The sequence below is a fragment of the Echiichthys vipera genome (genome assembly GCF_963691815.1).
Source record: "Echiichthys vipera genome assembly, chromosome: 1".
NCBI classification, from domain to species: Eukaryota; Metazoa; Chordata; class Actinopteri; order Perciformes; family Trachinidae; genus Echiichthys; species Echiichthys vipera.
Window position 1 is genome coordinate 31,599,373 of NC_139826.1, and position 20,254 is coordinate 31,619,626.

The 20,254-nt window shown below is 41.6% G+C and overlaps 1 protein-coding gene across 1 annotated transcript in view; it reads right to left on the reverse strand.

Annotated features, from left to right (window-relative positions):
- fbn1 (fibrillin 1) overlaps nucleotides 1-20,254 on the reverse strand; it is a 68,740-nt gene that overhangs the window by 47,168 nt on the left and 1,318 nt on the right. Inside the window, exons 3-15 of the mRNA XM_083913322.1 lie at nucleotides 18,765-18,847; nucleotides 16,745-16,843; nucleotides 15,768-15,863; nucleotides 14,127-14,222; nucleotides 7,763-7,960; nucleotides 6,641-6,766; nucleotides 4,770-4,895; nucleotides 3,346-3,498; nucleotides 2,993-3,247; nucleotides 2,174-2,326; nucleotides 1,970-2,089; nucleotides 1,757-1,882; nucleotides 592-714 (exon numbers count right to left, since the gene is read on the reverse strand). Coding sequence (XP_083769448.1) covers nucleotides 592-714; nucleotides 1,757-1,882; nucleotides 1,970-2,089; nucleotides 2,174-2,326; nucleotides 2,993-3,247; nucleotides 3,346-3,498; nucleotides 4,770-4,895; nucleotides 6,641-6,766; nucleotides 7,763-7,960; nucleotides 14,127-14,222; nucleotides 15,768-15,863; nucleotides 16,745-16,843; nucleotides 18,765-18,847 — 1,754 coding nt within the window. The remainder of the gene's footprint in view (nucleotides 1-591; nucleotides 715-1,756; nucleotides 1,883-1,969; nucleotides 2,090-2,173; nucleotides 2,327-2,992; nucleotides 3,248-3,345; nucleotides 3,499-4,769; nucleotides 4,896-6,640; nucleotides 6,767-7,762; nucleotides 7,961-14,126; nucleotides 14,223-15,767; nucleotides 15,864-16,744; nucleotides 16,844-18,764; nucleotides 18,848-20,254) is intronic.

The following is a 20,254-nucleotide window of genomic DNA, read 5'->3' on the forward strand; positions in this document are numbered from 1 at the left end:
CTAACATGGTGGCTTATTTACATCTAGCCCTTGATTGTCGCCACAGAAATGAACATTGGAATATTCGACAAAAAGGCAAAGTAAAAGTGCTTTCATTAGTGTGTCATATGATCAATTACCATTGTTCTAACTCATTATTTGATAGATAACTTAAAAGACAATTAAAGAGATGAATATCTTACAGAGTACATCTTTAAAATAATGGTACAACAGCAATGTCCCTTTGCTTGCATCTCCTAATCAATCCAGTGCTTATTGTGGAATGTTTTTAGAATTTCAGGACTCCAAATCTCTGTTTTAGGGAAGTTTAGCAAAGGCTGTCTGCTAGAATCTCAAAACAGGCGGGCCCCAGCTTTCTGTGTGTCCAGCTGGTCTGCCAGGATGCTGAGGGAGTTCCCTCAGGCTTTTAGGGGGATTTTTGGCTTTTTTGCTAAGAACCACTAACATGCCAGAGAGGTAGCCAGCTTCAAAGCTAGGTGAAGATGCAGGTCAAAAGATCAGTCTACTCAAAGAATCTTCTGGTGATGCAGCCACTTACATTAGAATGGAGATGTGATTGTATTAATCTGTGAGTCTTTCTGACAAACTCACCAACACACATGCGTCCACTGGTGCCAAGCAGGAATCCAGGTTTACAGATGCATTTGAAGCTGCCATCTTCATTGATACACAGTCCATTAAGGCACATGTTCCTGATCAGGCACTCGTCCTGGTCTGTGGGTCAACAGAAACAAACAAATTGATAGCAGGTTAGAGGCACAGACATAAAAAGCATATTGTATGCACTTTAAATTATCCCTAACCAGAGTTAACTACACTTTAGTTGACTTCTCTCTGTCTTGACAATCAGACTGTAATAGAACTTGCTTGCTTTAATAAAAGTTATATCGTTACTGTTCAAAAATGCTATGGTAAGCAGAGACCCTCCTTGGTACATTCAAGGACACTCACACATTGGAGAATTAATAGTCCATTGCCAAATCATTATACTGGCAAGCTATGTGTACTGTCAGAATATCAAGTCCAGAGGAAAAACACTGAGCAAACATAGAAATCAGAAAATGTTGGACATAAAATGTTTCTTTTTGAGCAGCCAACTCTTAAATTTTAGAGCATGCTTGAACAGAACAGGCAGAATTTTCGATACAGTCAATGCCTTAACTCCCATGTGTCAATAATATAATTTGACAGGAGATTTGACTGGTGTTTATAACTTTTCCAAACGGCGGGTGAAAAGCCGGTCATCATACAAAGGGAGGAGACATAATATCGTTTAAAAAAAGGGGATAAAAGGTGCAGTCCGCCCTGGAAGGTATTTATGGGGGTTCCAAAGCTATTTGACCCTCCACAGCAGTTCTGACTGAGTATACTGGCCCATTAAGAGCAACAAAATGTTTCCTGGGATGTACTACCTATCTAAAGAAAGTTTGCAAGACTTGTAAGAATTTATAACAAATGGAAATGAATGGGAAGTATGCCTACAAGGTAAGAACTAGATATCAATAATATGGAGTATTTTGGAAAAAGGTTGGTAGTAATATAACTTACGTACATATTTTGTAGTTAATAGGCTTAAATAATTCCAAACATGTGTATTATAACACATGCCTACAGGCATTGGTATTAAATCACCACCTCCAACAGATCCATGGTCCATTTAACAAAAACATTATTACATATACTGTGGTTGTTACAGAAAACTACCCTTTAAAAATGTCTCAACTCCACAAAAAGCAGATATCAGAATTTGACAGACCTTGACAGTTTTTGCCATCTGCTGAAATCTCGAATCCAGCGTTGCAGACACAATGGAAGCTGCCAACAGTGTTCACACAGCGGCCATTGTTGCAGATACGACCGTTGGCCACACACTCGTCCAGATCTGGCAGAAACAAACAGATACAGTAAACACATACATCTTCTTAAGTGTGTATGCACACGTGTGTGTCCGTGTGTGAATGTGTGTAACCTCGGCACTCTGTCCTGGTTGCAGTAGTCTGGAATCCAGCAGGACACTGACAGACATAAGACCCAGGGGTGTTTAAACATTCTCCGTGTGCACATGGGCTTCTTTCACATTCATCCTCATCTGGAGAACAAACATATAGCTCATAAATCCTCTTCACCTCCAGTCTGATGCTCCAGAAACTTGATCCTCACTGTTAGAACTTACCGAAGCACTCTCCTCTTCCATTCAACTTGAAGCCCATGTTGCACTCACAGCGATATCCAACACCCGCCATGGGGATACATCTGCCATTCAGGCAGAGGTTGCGAAAGGCCTGGCACATGTTGGTGATGTTCTGAGTTAGGATAATAGCCGGACCTGACAGGAACATTCACACAAATAAAAATCCACAGTACCAGACATTTGGTCAACAGAAAATGTGCATACAGTAGTAATGAACATCTCAGCTGCTGGATAAAGTGAAATGGCAGTTCATAAGCATCTAGTCTGGCACAGCCAGACCTATCACACACTACATTAAGGCAAAAAACCTCTGAGTTGTTTGATTTTCTTAAGAGAAGCCTAAACTCTGCCAATCTCCCTTGCAAAACAGTTCTGGAGGAAATGTTATTGTGGAAGATTTTGCCCAATTAAACTCTTGACATGGTCTGGTCTGCAAACACGCCAGAATGTTTTCCTTCAGATCGGACATTTTCTGCAAATGTACTTTTCAAATTTTCTAATGAGGTTTTTGAATGAATCTTTAAGCATCTGTCATCATATTTTATGATTCAGAATTCTGATGTCAATGTCATTTTTTCACTTTACAGCAATACCCAGATGAAACAAGCAGCCCTGCATCAGTACACAATTAAAGTCAAAGTTTTCTGTGGATCGTTAGCTGGAGGGTGTGGGTTGTGATTGGATCAAAACTGGGATTTAAAACATGGCAATACAAGACCAGTAGGAGGTCAAGCATTGTACATCCACAGAGTCAGACCAGAAAGTACGTGAACCAAACAAAAGCAGAAAGCTGGAGCATACCTGGTGGAGGAGGCTGTAACGGTAGTTGTCCTGGAAATGGAAATTGTCCTTGGCCAGGTCCCTGTCCCGGTCCCTGTCCAGGTCCCTGAAAGGGAATTTGACCAGGAAACACTGGTCCCTGGCCAGGACCTTGCCCAGGACCAGGATATGGAACTGGGTAGATGCCAGGTAGGTCGGGACTCCCTGGGACACGACCAGGTATCACCCCCCCACCGTTCCCATCAGGGATCTGGATGCACAGTTTCTGGTACTCTTCTAAAAATGAGCATGTGAAAAACAACAAGAGGTTGAGATATGGAGACACATCAATGAGAACAAGAAATGTAAAGCCATGTGATGGTGAGTGACCCCACCTGTTCCACGAATGGGGCACATTTCAGGGGTGGACCCATCAGACCAGCAGCGACCACTATCACAGCAGCACTGCACTTTGGTCAACATCTGCGAGTTTTGGTTGGCGCAGCGTCCGTTGAGCAAGCTAGCGTAGCAGAACCCACCCCGAGCATCTGTGGGAAACAACACAGCATGAAGTTAAACTAACCGTGTTGTATGGAATATGAAATGTGTTGTCTGCATGTTGAGAAAACTGGCGGAACAATCATCAAAAAGTAGCCGTTGCTTCAGATTTTCCATCATTTGGATGATGGAAGCCACTTCGAATGGTCCACAATTCTTATTTATGAGAACCTTTTTCTATATCCTGCAATTTCTGGCACTGTGCACCAGCATGACTAACACTCAGGTTCCCTATTAACATAAATATATCATGTCTTGTTTCACACACAGCCCATACAGCATATTCACGTGGATAAACTGACAGGTTACACCACGGATTGCTTGGTTAAGTTTGACAAGATGTCACGCAAGCGTAGGGTTGATTGAAGGAAAAATAGCTGGGCCCTTCAGGGGTCGGAGTAGACATTGCGGCATGGGAAACGAGAAATGGGAAAAGACCAAGATTTTTTGCGCAACAGTTCTCTGGAGCAAGAAACTCAGACATTCCTTCCTCACAAACATCCTCTCCTGAGGGGGTAATGTAAGCGTGTGTTTGCATGTTTGTGTGTAAATGCATGTGTGTATACATGCACGTGGGAGTATGTGCGTGTACATCAAGTGGACTTCTCTGACCCAAATTCCTCCCTGTTCTGTTTTGGGTCAAACTGAGCTGAACTGAATTTAACAGGCTTCTCTGGTGTGTGTGTGTGTGTGTGTGTGTGTGTGTGTGTGTGTGTGTGTGTGTGTGTGTGTGTGTGTGTGTGTGTGTGTGAGTGAGTGTGTGTGTGTGTGTGTGTGTGTGTGTGTGTGTGTGTGTGTGTGTGTGTGTGTGTGTGTGTGTGTGTGTGTGTGTGTGTGTGTGTGTGTGTGAGAGTGTGTGTGTGTACGTGTACATGTGTTAGACTTTTATCAACCTCTCAGCATGTACACACTTCACCATTCACACGCACTAAACTTCCAACTGCGACGTCAAAAAACAAAGTCACCTGAGTTCGCTTTACTTCTCTCCTCACGTATCCTCCTCAGTTTGAAGATAATATAGTTCACTGTTGTGGAACTAGAAACAAGTGACTACTGACCTAAATTCTACCAGCTGCAACGTTGGACAGATTTCAGTTCTTTCTGCGCTCAGTGCCAGGCATGAAGGCAGAAGAACCAAAATGGGGTGGAAAAGGAAAGAGAAAGAGGCAGCACCTTTTTTGCTCAACTGCTTTGTCTCATATTTCATCTATCCTAGAAACAATAAAACAAAGCAAAAAAAATGCAGTCAATGACAGCTCACCTATGCACTTGGATCCGTCCAAAGAGGTGTAATAACCCTGGGGACACTTGCACAGGTAGCTGCCAACAGTATTAGTGCATTCACCTACACCGCAGAGACCTGGAATGTTTGAACACTCGTCCAGATCTGAAGGGAGAGGAGGGGAGGAAAAGACAAAAAAACGATCAAGTATGTCTCAAAAACATTTTTGGTTGCTTCCTGTTTTCTAAAAACCTGCACAGTTAGCACAACTGTCGGTGAAAGCGGATAAACAAAAAACTAACTTGTGCATATCTAGGAACTAGAGCACATGTTGGCAATGACGATGGAAATAAGGCATTGTCACAGGATATTAAATCCAGGGGCCTCTGAAGCTGCTCCTCTGTTAGCACTATTGCACAAAGTCTGTTAAGAAATAGACTGTAACTTAGACCCGTTTGAAATGTCTTTTACACAGTCCAGAAGTTTTCCGGCAATTATTTCTGGGCATAAAATAGCACATATTTCACTCTGCAAATGAGTGCCACAAAAGCCTGCTCAGTCAGAGCTAAACGTGGTCTGGAAATTGTCATCTTCATGTCTTAATGAGCCAATATTTTTCACAGGGTAACTGTGGGTCTTTATGTGTGGAACAACAGCAGTGGTGCAGAGAGACAGATTTTATTTAACATTTTTCAGAGCCAGAAACATTCAAAAATATAATATAATAAGTCTCTCAGTGGTCAGAATTACAAAGTAGGAAAAGATTTTGATCTTATAAATCTGTAAGGCTGCATTCACACCAAATCAGGCATTGCGGCGAAAACAATCAACTTTTGGAGAAACACAATCCAGCATCACACTGCAGTGGCCAATCACGTAACCACATAATCATCATCATCAATCATGTAATCAGACAAAACACAATGGAGAGTAACGTTATGCTTCACGTGTAGTCACTCAATTTGCCTTGTGCACCGCCACCATAATGATAGGCAGACAGTTATTATGAAATGTGTTTCTCTAATCTGATGATGTGAACAGGCAATCAGTCGTAGAACCTGGTTTACAAGCAGCACGGCTAAACTCTTGCACCATGGAGATACAAATGGACCATTTACAATAAGGGACTCTCCCACACTGGTACATAACTCTGCACTAATCACCACAACGCCTGATTTGGTGTGAATGCTTTTCAAAACACATGCAGACATAATTTTCACTGACATTCTCTTAATTCATATTGTGCATCGACACATCTGGCTAAGTAGCTGGTTTAAAGTCAAACTATTAAAGTTTTGCTGAATAGCGGCCACTGTGACTACAAATGACAGTAATACTAAATGCTAAATTATTTGTTGCCATTTAGCTACGATGCTAAACAGCAGCACAAGTGGAGCAGTCAGCAAGTGTATCATACAGAAATATTTTAATAAAATGTACTTACTTTAGCTTATATCAGCTACCAATAGCTACAGGTCATACCAGACCAAGTAAGGTTGTTGCAACAAGTGTATTGAATTTCGTAATGGAGCGATTTATTGCTCATGAATAGAACTTTTCATTTGTCAGGAAAATGTTTCGGTCTTTAACACATGCATAGGTGGGGGGAATCTCTTTGAAGCCTCACAATTAAGTGTGAAATAGGAATATTTAAAGAAAGCTGAATGCTGCTTTGGTTTAATTAAATGCATTTCAAGGGAAGGGCAAAGTGGCTTATGTGTGGTCTTTGCACACAAAGTAATAATCAGAATACCAGCGACTGAGGTAAAGTTAACCACAACGAGACGGATGTAGCTTTTAACTCTACTTTCACATTGTTAATTAGGGACTTTTAAAATCATTTATTTTAGCCTACTCTGTCATTCAAGCTAACACTGAAAGTCAGGCATAGCCTCTAGCTTGATTCTTACCATCACATTTCTGTGAGACCTCGTTGAACTTGTGCCCAGCGGGGCATTTACATTCAAAGGATCCCACTGTGTTGATACAGTTTCCTCCTTGACAGATGCCAGGGATGGCCTGGCACTCATCCACATCTGTACATAAAGCATACAATTAATACACACTCACAAACACTTGTACTTGAACGCACAGATCCCTTTAATGTACAGAACAAGAAAAATGACACAGATATGGCAAAGTAAAGTCTGTTCAGGCGTAAGAGAGCAACACATACATGGGCTAACATTAACACAACTGTGTGCACGCCTTGATTTGGATGGATTGAAATTGGGTCTGTTTAAACAGTCCGACTAACAGAGTGACAAAGGAAAAGAGAGAGAGAGAGGAACTTCTCCTGCAGGAGGAACAGAAATTGAAGCAAAGTTGATCAAGGAAGAGATAAAATACAGAAAAGATCTGTCTACAGTGAAACAGGAAGTTAAGGTTGTGAAAGGGACACTATGCCATCATTAGAGAGTTGATCTAGAGTAATGGGTTTATTCAATCTATACTTCCAACAACTATGGAAGAAAAACTTGAAATCTGTGATTTTATGAGTTACATTGATGATGAAATGAATTTCATTTAATGAATGATTAAAATGTAGGTGTCAGGCTGAAAACCTCCAGGAGGCTTTGACCTGATGCAGTCTCAGAGCGCTCCTCTGGGTCCTGGCTCAGGTCCGCCTCCCCTGCAGAGGTTCTGATGTTGTTGGGTCTGGAGCAGACAGGCAGAGGGCCGTCTTACCAGAAATGAGCTCTCCCACGTGGCACTGCCACTGACCCGTGTTACTGACTCTGACAGTCCCACCACAGCGGGTGTCTGCGGGCATTCCATACACATGTAGGAGGCACTGCCACCCACCCCAATTTAACCCAATTAGAACTAATCCTCTGGAGAGGGGATGATGGGTAGAGATGAGGGGACGACAGAGAGAGAGAGAGGGGTAAAGGCAGACAAGGAGGGAGAAGGAGTTAAAACAGGCAGAGAGGATAGAAGCATCACTTTACTCAAGGAACGGGGAGGGAGGCTGACAAAAAAAACAGACAAAAACAGAAAAAGAGAGCGAATTGCTGAGGAACAGACTTTACCTTGGCACGCCCCGGTCCGGTGGTTTGGTATGAACCCTCTTCGACAGGGGTGAGGCTGGGCTGGGCACATCTCACAAGGGTGACCCCACGCCCGTCCCACTGTGGCGCAGCACAAAGTCTTTGTGCACACAATGCCTGTGAGCTGGCCTTGACACATCTGGTTATGCACCGAGGCGAAGCACGGTCCAGTGCGGTAGTCTGCAGAGGCAAAGCAAGAGTTTGTTTTTGCTGAAACTTAACTTTGTTTCTGTATTTCCAGTACAAACTCAGTGAAAATCATCAAAGTTTGGTTACCAGTCGAACACTTAAAACCTGAATGCAAAGCAGCTGATTTGTGAAACATTTCAACCAAAACTGTGATGAAGAAAGCTAGAATTTATAATGCTGAAAAACCCAGAACCTGAACCTGGTTCTGTGAGTGAATAACTGTTTGGCAAGCAGAAACAGAAACACTTAAACTGAATGCAATTTTGCATGACATCTACAACTCACTTACATTATATGATGAAAGTGCTGCAGAGCAAACAGTAACACACTCCATAAAGAATGCGTTGTCTGGTTCTGGCATTTTAAGCGGTCTGGCTCTCAGGTGCATTTTACGTGCATGTGTGTGTGTGTGTGTGTGTGTGTGTGTATGTGTGTGTGAGCGAGAGATAGAGAAAAGCAGAGATAGGGAAAGGGTCTGGAAAACCTTTTAAAGTTGTGTGGGCGGCTGTGGAGAGTAAAAGACACAAGCTAGAATAAGCAGAGACACACAGAAAATGTAAAATCAGTCTGGTGTGCGTTATATGATCATCTGTATTGTGTTTTAAAGCAATATGACACATTCACCATGTAGTGTGCTGCTTTTTATCAATGTTGTAATAATAAATGATCTAGGGAATAGGTCATCATCCCTATGGCCGGCAGAGTCTGACTGACAGGGCGTGTCTATGGAACACAGTAGGTGATTTCCACACTAGCTACAGCAGCCTAGAATTAAAACTAAATAGCTTATAATAAATATGAGCTCAAGAGTGTGAAGAAAGTCCCTCCGTCAAGATTCTTCACCTCTCCTGCCCTTCAAACTGGTTTAATCCTCATTCCCCTGATCACACTGCTTGCATGCATTTATCCTCTAACTTCATCCTCACTCCAAACACCACTCCTTAGTTGCAAACTCCCCATGGATTTAACAAAATCACCGAATCTTATCAGGTGAAGGATTGGAAGATGGTGAAAAAGAGATAGGGACAGAGAGAAAAGAGAGAGAGAAAAACTCATCCCTCCCAAAAGAATCTGGCCGAAATCCAAAAGCAAAAATCATTTCCACATTTCACGGCAGACAACAGACAGCAAGAGGAAAGAGGGAGACCAGTTCCAACAGCGCAGTCGTTTAAAACAAACGAGACATTGTGCGTTTCCCGTGTGGACCGGGGCCCAGCCCAGACCCGTCACGTGCACCACAGCCTCCACGGTCTCTCTGCCTCTGGCACCAGCGCTGTGTGAAACAGAACTGGGTCATCTCTCTTTCTCACTCCCTCCTGCTCAGGCTCTACTGTAGACCAAATGCTTTTGATTCTTAGTCTACGTCTCCATCCACCCAGCGGAGGAAAGTACATTTACTCAAGTACAGTTTTGAGGTACTTTGAGTATTCCCAATTGGGCAACCTCTACACCACGACATCACATCACATGGAAAGCTTGTACTTCTTAATTCACATTAATTACAGAGCTACCACAAAGTTAGTATGTGCTACTTTTAAAGATTCAGTTGTGTGCTAAACACAATCTAAACTCAGATCATACTATGCATTGTAGCATAACTATCTAATACATGTATGTATGTACAACAAGGTAGCACCAGCTGGACCAGCTACAACATTTAAGACACTTTCATGTTTCTATGGTAAATGAAACTACCTCCAGCAGCCAGTTACATTAGCATACAGTAGCATAGACTTAGGCTGGAAAAAGCTAACCTGGCTCTGTCACTCTATCCTAAACAGCCCGGCACGTAACCCCCCGTAAAACCTGCAACCTGTTGTTTTTACACATCTATGGATTAAATTAACAATTTATAATTTCCTAATAAGTGAACTTTAGTGGTGTGGGTAGGCAGAATTTTGTTACTTTCAGACAGAGCCAGGCTAGCTGTAGTTGAACTAGCTTCATATTTAACTGATCGATAAGCGAGTGGTATAATTCTTTCCGGAAAAAAATGCTAATGATTGTATTTTCAAAATTACAAACTATTCCTTTAAAAGTCAAACTCAAATGAGGCTTTCTGCAAAATTAGTATTTTCCGTGTGAAAGTAAAACTTCAAGTTAAACTTCTGCTTTAACTTTGAATTATGAAATGCATGACTTTAACTTGAAATTGAATAGCTTAACAGTGTTGTAATTTACTTAAGCAAAAAGATCTGAAAACTTCTTCCATCGAGGCTTTCAATGACATTCAGCAACAAACCCAACCAGTTGCCAGGTATCTTAAAGCCTACACTATGTGCCTTACCTATGACAACAAAGGAATACACCGTATATAGGAAAAATAGGCAATTATAGCTGCTATGGAAAATTTTTAGATGGCGCCCGTATAAGCTGAGTACAGCAGACTGTGTAAAGAACTTAAGTTTCTCTTTTCATCAGATTAAAGTTTATGTGTTATTACTGTCGGGCTGCCACGCATAATCCATCTGACATTATACCTGCTCATTACAGCTGTTAGTGAAGGAGAGCTAACACACTAAAAACACAAAGATCTGAGCATGAAATAAAGCAAATACAAGCGCAGCACTTAAACAGTCAGCTGAGGTAAAACAGGGAGAGGCGGACAGCTGTAGGGTGAAAGTGGTGTCATTTCATCTGTCATCTTACTGTGTCTCTGTGAACTGCATACAGCTGGGGGATCCACCCATGTCCTGTACATCTGGGAGCAATCGCGCATGTTCACACACACAAACACACTCAAACACACACACACACACACACAGAATCTCAGCCAATGTCCCAGCCCCTCATCCGCAGTCTAGCCAGAGATGATCTCAAAACAAACCAAAACTTACAAAAATGCTGCTCTTGTTTTTGCTTTACCGCTCTACTTTTGGAAACATGTTAAGGTAGTATGGCAGCTGCATCGGTAAACATGCATCTGAATATGGGAGTGGATAGTTTGTTTTCACTCTCATTAGCAGGTGATTTCATATCCATGCAGAGGTCCAGTTTGTTTTGGAACACAATAGAAATTTTGGCTTCCTCAATGACCGGTAACTTTATGCACAACAACAGCCTCGGTGTGAACAGGAGGGAAGCCCGCCGGGAAGTGGGTCAAAAGAGTTTCCTGGATTAACTCCAAAATGTTTGTCCACACACTCACAAAAATCTGACCACCTTTCCATAGCCATCCTATCCAAAACTACACCTTGCAGATGGTGTAGTGTAGATGGCTCACAGCATCTTCACATGCCTTAAGGTTTGCGTAATTCGTGCACATGCATCTGTGCATGTGTTTGTGTGTTTCCATGCGTGTGTCATTGGGTCTTCTATCTGGGTGGGGCCTTCCCTGTTGGCTCTTCAGCGGATTTCTCCATTCTCCCAGGACTAACAAGTTGAGCACGCACTCAAACACACTAGCACACAGGCACAGAGGTTTTCATTGGTCTAGAACAGAGCCTAATCGGTTAAAGTCACTGAGGCATTAAGAGACAAGAGAGTCCCTCAGCTGATTGGCCAATTTCCCTGTTGTGCTCTGGCTGCTGACTTACTGACTGTGTATCTCGCTTGCTGCCATGCTTCAGGCCAGCATCCCAAGTGGACTCAATGGCGTCACACCAAAAGTTGAACTTTATTGCTTAACGACTGCAGCAGGAGTAAAGAGCGCTGCGTGCGATCAGCAGCAGTGTGGCTGGATCTCACCAATCCAACATTCCGGCCTAAATCAAATTTGTTACTAACAAAGAACACGTTGACGTACCAGGCTGCATTTTCACTGAAGTCCGCTGTGCCTGGTGGTGGAATCACGGGTCAGCAGATCGACAGTCGCTTTGGCAGCACACAGCTCAAAGTCACACAGCTCTTCAGCAGTGATGTGTTCATGTTAAGCCCTGATTGCGGCAGGATCTTTCCACATCTAAGGAGACCTAAGTGCATCCCCCCCGGTCAGATCACGTGTTTGTGGAGAACCTCGTGTTCTTGCTAATGTGATAAAATCAAGACATAATGGGGCACGGTTCTGTAAATTGCATTAAAAACAGTGTGGGGTTGTGTATGTGCTTGTGTTTGTGTGAGAGCACAATGGTCTTCCCTTAGGAGGTGATGGATACCAGCCAAGGAAATTCCAGTGAAAGTAACTGAACCCAAAACGCCACTGTATCCGTTGGTCTACTTTCTCTACCTCTCTTGGTGCAACCACAAGCAAGATGACAGACAAAATAGCTGATCAATTACAGGGCTATGATTAATAAATCAATAATATGTAATAATAATAATAATAATTACACAGTTAAATGTGACAAAATCATGAATGATGCCTATCATAAGTCCCCAGAGCCAAACATAACATTTTCAAATAGCTTGTTTTGTCCAACTAACACTCCAAACCCTGAATTAATAATAATACAAAACAGAAAAAGCAGCACATCCTCACTTTTGAGAAGCTGGAACCAGAGAGCATTTAGCCTTTTTGCTAAATAAATTTCCGCTACTTATCAATTACCAAACTATCTATCCATCTATCTATCTATCTATCTATCTATCTATCTATCTATCTATCTATCTATCTATCTATCTACATTTCATATCTCACAATGATATACATCATGATAAAGCATATTTTCTGGTAATTCAATAAATAAGAATCAGAACATAAAGTGTCCTCCAATTACGTAAATATTCTGTTTATAAGTTTAATAAGTTCTGCTGCTGGTTTTCCCGATGGACACAATATAGAAAAATATTGTCATATCACCCATACCTAATATATTATACTATACAACATATTCAACACCATGAACCTTTAATACCACCCTGAACTGGTCAGTTCAGCAGATCCAAATCTTGTTTTCATGGAAACATGAACAAACAATGACACACCTCAATTCAGCACAATGAACTGTGTTAAGATTAAGATGAATGACAGAAAATGGAAGTTGGTCTCCAAGCAGCTGACACACACACACACACACACACACACACACACACACACACACACACACACACACACACACACACACACACACACACACACACACACACACACACACACACACACACACACACACACACACACACACACACACACACACACACACACACACACACACACACACACACACACACACACACACACACACACACACACAAACCAGAAAATGTCTGCCTGTTTTACTCATAGAACAACACTTTCACTGTAGCAGACAAGAAACAACCATGCATAAAGATACTGATACTGAGTGGCCAGTTTGCATGCTTGTCACCTTACATGGCAAATCAAAGTTTTAAAACCAGATGTGGTCATATCCTTTGCCCGTACATCATTTCCTCATCAGAAACCATAACACTAGACACGACAGCAGACTGTTTCAGAGATTCCTCGTGTTCCCTGAAAAGTATGAACATCGAGAACATACTGTGTGCAGTACAGTCTCACAAACCCTTCGACCCAGCTTCCACAGGAAAGAGTGGAAACCAAAGTCCCAACATGTAGAAGTGTGCTTCAGCAGATAAGGCCTGGCGCTAACCCACCAGGCAACCAGATAGTGGGCTGATAGTTGCATGGTTGAAGAAAACACTATGTAAACCAAAGGACCAATCCTCGCTCAGACCCGACTGACAGGCCCCTGAAGCATGGCCTCGTTAAAAAGGACGTTTCTAATTAGGAGCTCTGCTGCCAATCCAAATATTAGCTTTACAAGGTCACCCTTTTGACCTCTACAAGTCATCACCATCACAGACCTCCAGCACACTCACTAACTCTCAGTTTGCGTGTGCTTTTATACTGTGGAGCCTTTGCTCACATGTGCCAGAGGACAACCACAGGAGGTTGGGAGGTCTTCAGTTAACAAACAGCGCATATTTAGAAAGACATTACATTCCCCAGAGTGCCGTTTGAGAGCAGATGTGGAAAATAATGGTCATTTCTGAGCTCTCATGCAAATGTTCCACAACAAAGCACATTCCTGAAGCCGGTGGCATGACTAAGCAGGAATTGTCTTCAGTCACAAAAAACAACCATCATACAGCATCGAGTCACGTTTTCACAAAAGCAACACGTGTGGCTTTAAAGAACCACTTCGGCAGTAGTGAGTAGTGAATGTAGGGCACAGAGACAGACTGATGTAAGATGAGTGAGAGAAATGCTGAGTACTGAGAGTGTGGTGCTCCTTACCTCTCTCACACTGAGCCCCGGTGAAGCCGTAGGTACACACACATCTGTTGGGAGCCACACACCTTCCTCCGTTAAGACAGCCATTTTCACAAACCGCTGGAGAAGAAAAAATGACACAACATTGACAAAGAATTCAAAGGATATTTCTGATTTATACAGTTTGGCTCTCATGTGTGCCATGCACAGACATTTTGTACCCCATCACTATGATTTAAGGTGTCATCCATTAACATTTTAAATAAGTTACATTTGTAAATTGCTTTATATTTTAAAGATGAACAAAATGATGTCATTTGATATAAAGCCCATTTCCAAAGTAAACCAGGTTTAATTTTAAAATGCACCTTTCTTTCTGCATTTCTGTCATTTCTCTAAAAAAAAGGGTTTGGGACCCATATTTTTTTTTTTTTAAACTGCTCTGTCAAGTGTTCAAGTCTGAATTAACTCTTCAAAAAACAACCAACTAATTCAAATAGCATCTATGCAACCACAACAGCAAAAATAAATCTTTGTATTTCCTCCAGAGGGACAGCTCAGCCGAAGAGGGCCAATGGGCGGTTGCTTGGGCAAATTTAGCCCAGCCTTGTACAGATCCTTGGTTTTGGCCACGATTTCTATTGGTTATGGTAACATTGCAGTCACTAAACTAATTGCAGAGATCTGACAACATGATGAAGTCACTAAAAAGAAGTCAGATGGGGCAGCAAACAGAGCAGCCATTGATCAGACCAGCCACAGATGAACTAAAGCACATTATCTAAACCACTTTATTTGGAAGTAAAATCTGCAGGCAATGCTCCTTCATCACACAGGAAAACCGTGCACACATAACTTTACTGTATGCAAGTTGAATCAGGAAGCTGAAGATGTTTAAAAGAGTTGGTCATTTTCCAGTTTGCCTTTGATTTCTCTTCTGAATAAGTCTCAGCAAGTAATTTGGTATGTACAGAGTTATTCAGTGATGGAAGAAGTACTCTGATCTTTTACTTAAGTTAGTCTTAGCAAAGAAATATACCAAGTACCAACAGTAAAAGTACTCATCATGCAGAGTGGAACATTTCAGATAAAAAATTGGATTACCCTTTATTTACTGCTGGGTAAGTGGATCCATTATATTGCATCACAATGTACTACTTAATTTATATCTTGTATTATTACTCTGAATCTGCAAAGTAAATAGTAACTTAAGAATAAATGTATTGAACTAACAGTATAATACTTCCCTCCGAATTGTAGTGGAGTATAAAGCAGCAGTGATGGAATTACTCAAATTAAGTAAAAGTACCTCAAAGTTGTACATTAATACAGTAAGCACAGTAATTGAGTAAATGTATTATTACCAATACGGATGGCCAAAACTACAACAAGCCAGCAGCTTTGTGAGGCTGCACTTTGGCACAGCAACTCTGGCATGGCAACATGCTCAAACTAATGACATTAACATGCTGATGTTTAGCATGTCTAATGAAAACCATGCTCACATCTTAGTCTAGCATGATAGGATGCTAGCATTTGCTAATGAGCACTGAACACAAGTTCAAGGAAAAATACTAGGAAATGGAGGTTCTTTGTCTTGAATAAATTTAAAAGGAAATGAAGTGTGTCACAGCGGTCTTGTGGTTTTTTCAGGATGATACTTACGTTGACCACAGTGGTTTCCCACGTAGCCTTTCTGACACTGGCAGTTGTCCTCGGCACATGTTCCCCCGTTCATACACCGAATATTACAGTGTTGGACTGTGGGCACAACAGCACAAACACACACACACACACACACACACACACACGCACGCACAGCAACATTGGAAGTTAAATTCAGAGGACAAAAACACACACTGCAGATTAGATTTACAACATAAACAGAACGCACTCTGAACTTGAAAGTCATGCTCTGATATAATTTCCTAGAAATTTATGGTGAGCAAACAGATGAGCGCATTGGGTTGAAGTGCTTTGAGCTGCAAGAAGAGCAACATGGAGGAGATGTTGACTGTGGATGTCTTCCAAAGCACACACACACCCAAACGACTCACACACAACAACCCACAAGATTGACCGCTATTTGCAAGAACGTGATTGCAACATATATCAACTGCTTGATGCAGTTTCAAGGGATGTTTTCAGGAGGTTCTTTGGCTTGGTATCTTGTATTTGTGTACCATGCTAGTTACTGCTCATTACTCATGGTGAGGAAAGGAAAACTTTAGAGAGAAAGATGTACATGGCAAAGCGTGGTCTTAACTAAAGCATCTGAGCCAATTACAATCTCTTTCATTTTCATCCTACAGAGGAATAGCCATGACAAGACTGCACGTTTCTGTCATCTATCACCTGTCGCTGCCTGTCATTATTGTTACTGTTTGGTGAAATGTTTTTATTTAGATTATAGCTCCTTTATTTTAGAAAAATGCAAAGACAGGGGTGTGGTCTAGACTGTGCTTTCCAAAAAAACACTTAGTTTCGACATACACTCCTATTTACATAAATCATACCATTGCTGTGTTTTTTTAGTCCAAATACAAGTTAATGCTTCCATCTAAGTACACTATATTATAAAATCCATCAAGATGATGATAGCAAATCCACTCCTTGTAAAAGGGGCGGTGCTGTTTAACGACCTGACTTGGATCCACAGGATGGGGCGATCTGGCCATTGGGACATGTGCACATGTTGGGTCTGGAGCAGAAACCGTCTCCACATGAGCTCCGGCAGATTGCTGCAAAGAAGAACATGACACTCGGTCAAACAACATAAAAAAAACATCTTTTGTCAGGTGCAATAAAATAACCAATGCTCACTTTATGGTGCCAGGATTTGTCTTGATTGTGCGTGAGAGAAAATGTATGTTATGTGTCTGTTGCTTGTCAGCCTGTCCGCTGCAGGGTTTGAATTTCAGGTTTGAATTTTATTTGGTGCTGGTGCACGATCTAAACCTCATAGTGAACTCTCATAATTCAAAACTCAAACAGACCACAGTCCAAATATGGCCAAATCTTCCTTTTTAACCTTCATTAAGTTATAAAAGCCCACTTGGCAACAGCGTCAAGCTATTTTCTTCTTAGAGTTTCGTTACCATAAATGTGTACCAGTGTGTGTTTTCAGCTGGCGCTGGCTGTTTTTCGCTCAGTTGTTCTCTTTCCCACAGACTGTTGTTGGCATGGTCCCCTGCCCCTAGCACCCATCAGGTAGAGTCCAGCCACTGACCCCTACTCCCTGAACCCCACTGCTAAACAATGTCATTAGAGCCGCGACAGGCATCCGGCCAACCGAACAGCCAGACTGCAATCACACAACTCTACAGCCTTTCATACCTTCCTGTCTATTGAGGGAGAGGGAGAGAGAGAGTGAGAGAGAGAGAGAGAGCGAGAGAGAGAGAGAGAGAGAGAGGTGGGGAGGAAATACAAAGAAAGAGAAAAGAAAGAGAAACCACTGAATACCAGAGCAAATGGAGCAAAATTAATGACCAATTCCCACTTGTTTTATGTTATGTTGTCGGCTTATTGCCATAATTAGCCACACCAATTGTACACCCAAACACCCACTGCTAATATGAAACTATTGGGTGATCAAACAATTTTAAATATTTGGTGGTATGATGAGTACCATGAATTAGGCAAATGGACAAAAAGCAGAAAAGAGGCAACACTTTCTATGAAGACCACATCTAGAGTGAGTTATGAGGGCATTCATGGTGAATTATAATGCTTCATGACTACATTCATAAACATACATGATGCTTTCTAATGCACTAGATAAACATTAAGCAAACATTATAGATGCGACTTGTAATGACTTATATGTTTTTATGGATGCTCTTGACTTGTTATAAATTAGAGGGGCTTTATAACACATTATGACTAAACAATCACCTATAAACACCTCAATAATCTGCTGTAGTATGGACTCATAGTATATATAATGTGCACTTCCCTTTACTTAACATCTACTGGTACTGCATGGACTATAATAGCACACGATGAGTCCTTACTACATCCGATTGTAGAGGTGTGTATAAGTAGTCATCATTTTTTACTATTGTACAATGTTTACTCTTTATTTGTATGTTTTTAATTGTGTGTAGTGTTATGTGTATTTTGTGTACCTTTGATATTCTTGGAAGAAGCCAAAGACAAACTCCCACTAAGGTGGAAAATATCTATCTATCTATCTGTCTGTCTGTCTGTCTGTCTGTCTGTCCGTCCATCTATCTATCTATCTATCTATCTATCTGTCTATCAGTCTGTCCATCTATCTATCTATCTATCTATCTATCTATCTATCTATCTATCTATCTATCTATCTATCGATCTATCCATCCATCCATCCATCCGTCTGTCTGTCTGTCTGTCTGTCTATCTATCTACCTATCTATCTATCTATCTATCTATCTGTCTATCTATCCATCCATCCATCCATCCATCTATCTATCTATCCATCCATCCATCTATCTATCTATCCATCCATCTATCTATCTATCTATCTATCTATCTGTCTATCCATCCATCCATCCATCTATCTATCTATCTATCTATTTATCAATAACACTCTGCAACTTTGAAAACTGCTGCTGCCGGTGATGTTAATGAAGGGAGTTCCTGAATTTACCACAGTAGAGAAAAAAACGATGTGATACTCACGAACAATACACTGGTTTCCTCCAGTCAGGGTCTTCCAGCCTGGGCAGCAGTAGGCATTGTTCCTTGAGCCACACACATTTGGTCTGTGGAAAGCGCAGCAGCAGAGAGTTAATAATCCATGTCACACAGTTTGGCTCGCTCTCATGTCAAGTCCATTTTATTCTTATCGACCACAGTCACAGATGTGTCTTTAAGTGCTTCACAATCAGTACAAAATCCAACACCCTCTGTCCTTAGACGCTCAGTATCTGTTGACTGATGGACTCTCGGTGATTACCGATCCACATACTGTAAGACCAAATCTTCTGTTTCTTGACCAGCTCTGCAGAACACTTCATCAGCTGATCAGAAATAATGGCAAACTGACACTTCAAAAAGGTCAAAATTCAGTCTTCACATGATCCCAGTCATGTCACTCAACATACCAGTGATGTTCGCAGTATTAGCAAACGCACAGTACCTCCCAAAATACTGAAATTATATTTTCACAGACCAAAAATCATTATATGTCCATTCAATTTCTAAAAACATCTTGTGCAAGAACACAACAGTACACATTTTCTGCTTGTGTCCTCACACTATGCAGCGATGTCTACTTATGACTCCTCATCATGGGTCACGAGTAGTGAGCAGCTCAATCGAAGAGTGATTTTCCTTTATTAGTCTTGAATAAGTAAAACTATTAAGTATTTCACAAGAAAAAAGTTTAAAGCCAAATTACAAGGTGTTGTGTACCCCTGCAATTATCTACTGACCCCTTATATTCAACTTGTGACCAACTGTGGGGGTCTCAACCCTCAGGTTTGGAACCACTGGACTATGTTATAGCGTGTGCGGTGCTCTTGCTACTGTCGGGCGCGGCCTGGCATGCAACATCTGGCACTTTCCAAAACGAAATATTGTTGGTGAGGAAAATATTATGCTGCACAAGGTGTTTTAAGAAATTTGATGCACCTGTTAAAAAAAAAAGAAGATTCCATCTGACATGTAAGTGAACGCCTGGGCCATCCTGCCACCTACAGGTCTGTGACAGGCCTACATATGTGAATCTATACCCACCCACTGGGCATTTAATGACCCAGGGGTCAGTGTATATACTGTACAGTGTAATCCAAACAGATCTACGAGGTGAATAATGAAGCCTGTTGGATCTCTGAAACATTCTTAAACTGGTAAGTGAGCGTGACACAGTATGCAGCCTGTATGCGCTTCCTGCCTCTGAACCCAGATGTTCTGATAAATTAACTTAAAGCATGTCAAATAAAACTGCCTGTGGAGAACGCTCATTGAGCTGTCTACTGTATGACCTTCATCAGCTGTTTGCTGTCATCACTGGACACAGACTTTCTTTCTTTCCTTTTCTTCTTTCTGTCTGTCTTTCTTTTTCTCTCTTCACATGCATACATGCACACACACGCGCACACACACACACACACACACACACACACACAACCTCTCCAGCAGTGACCCACTGTGTACAGCTGCAAATG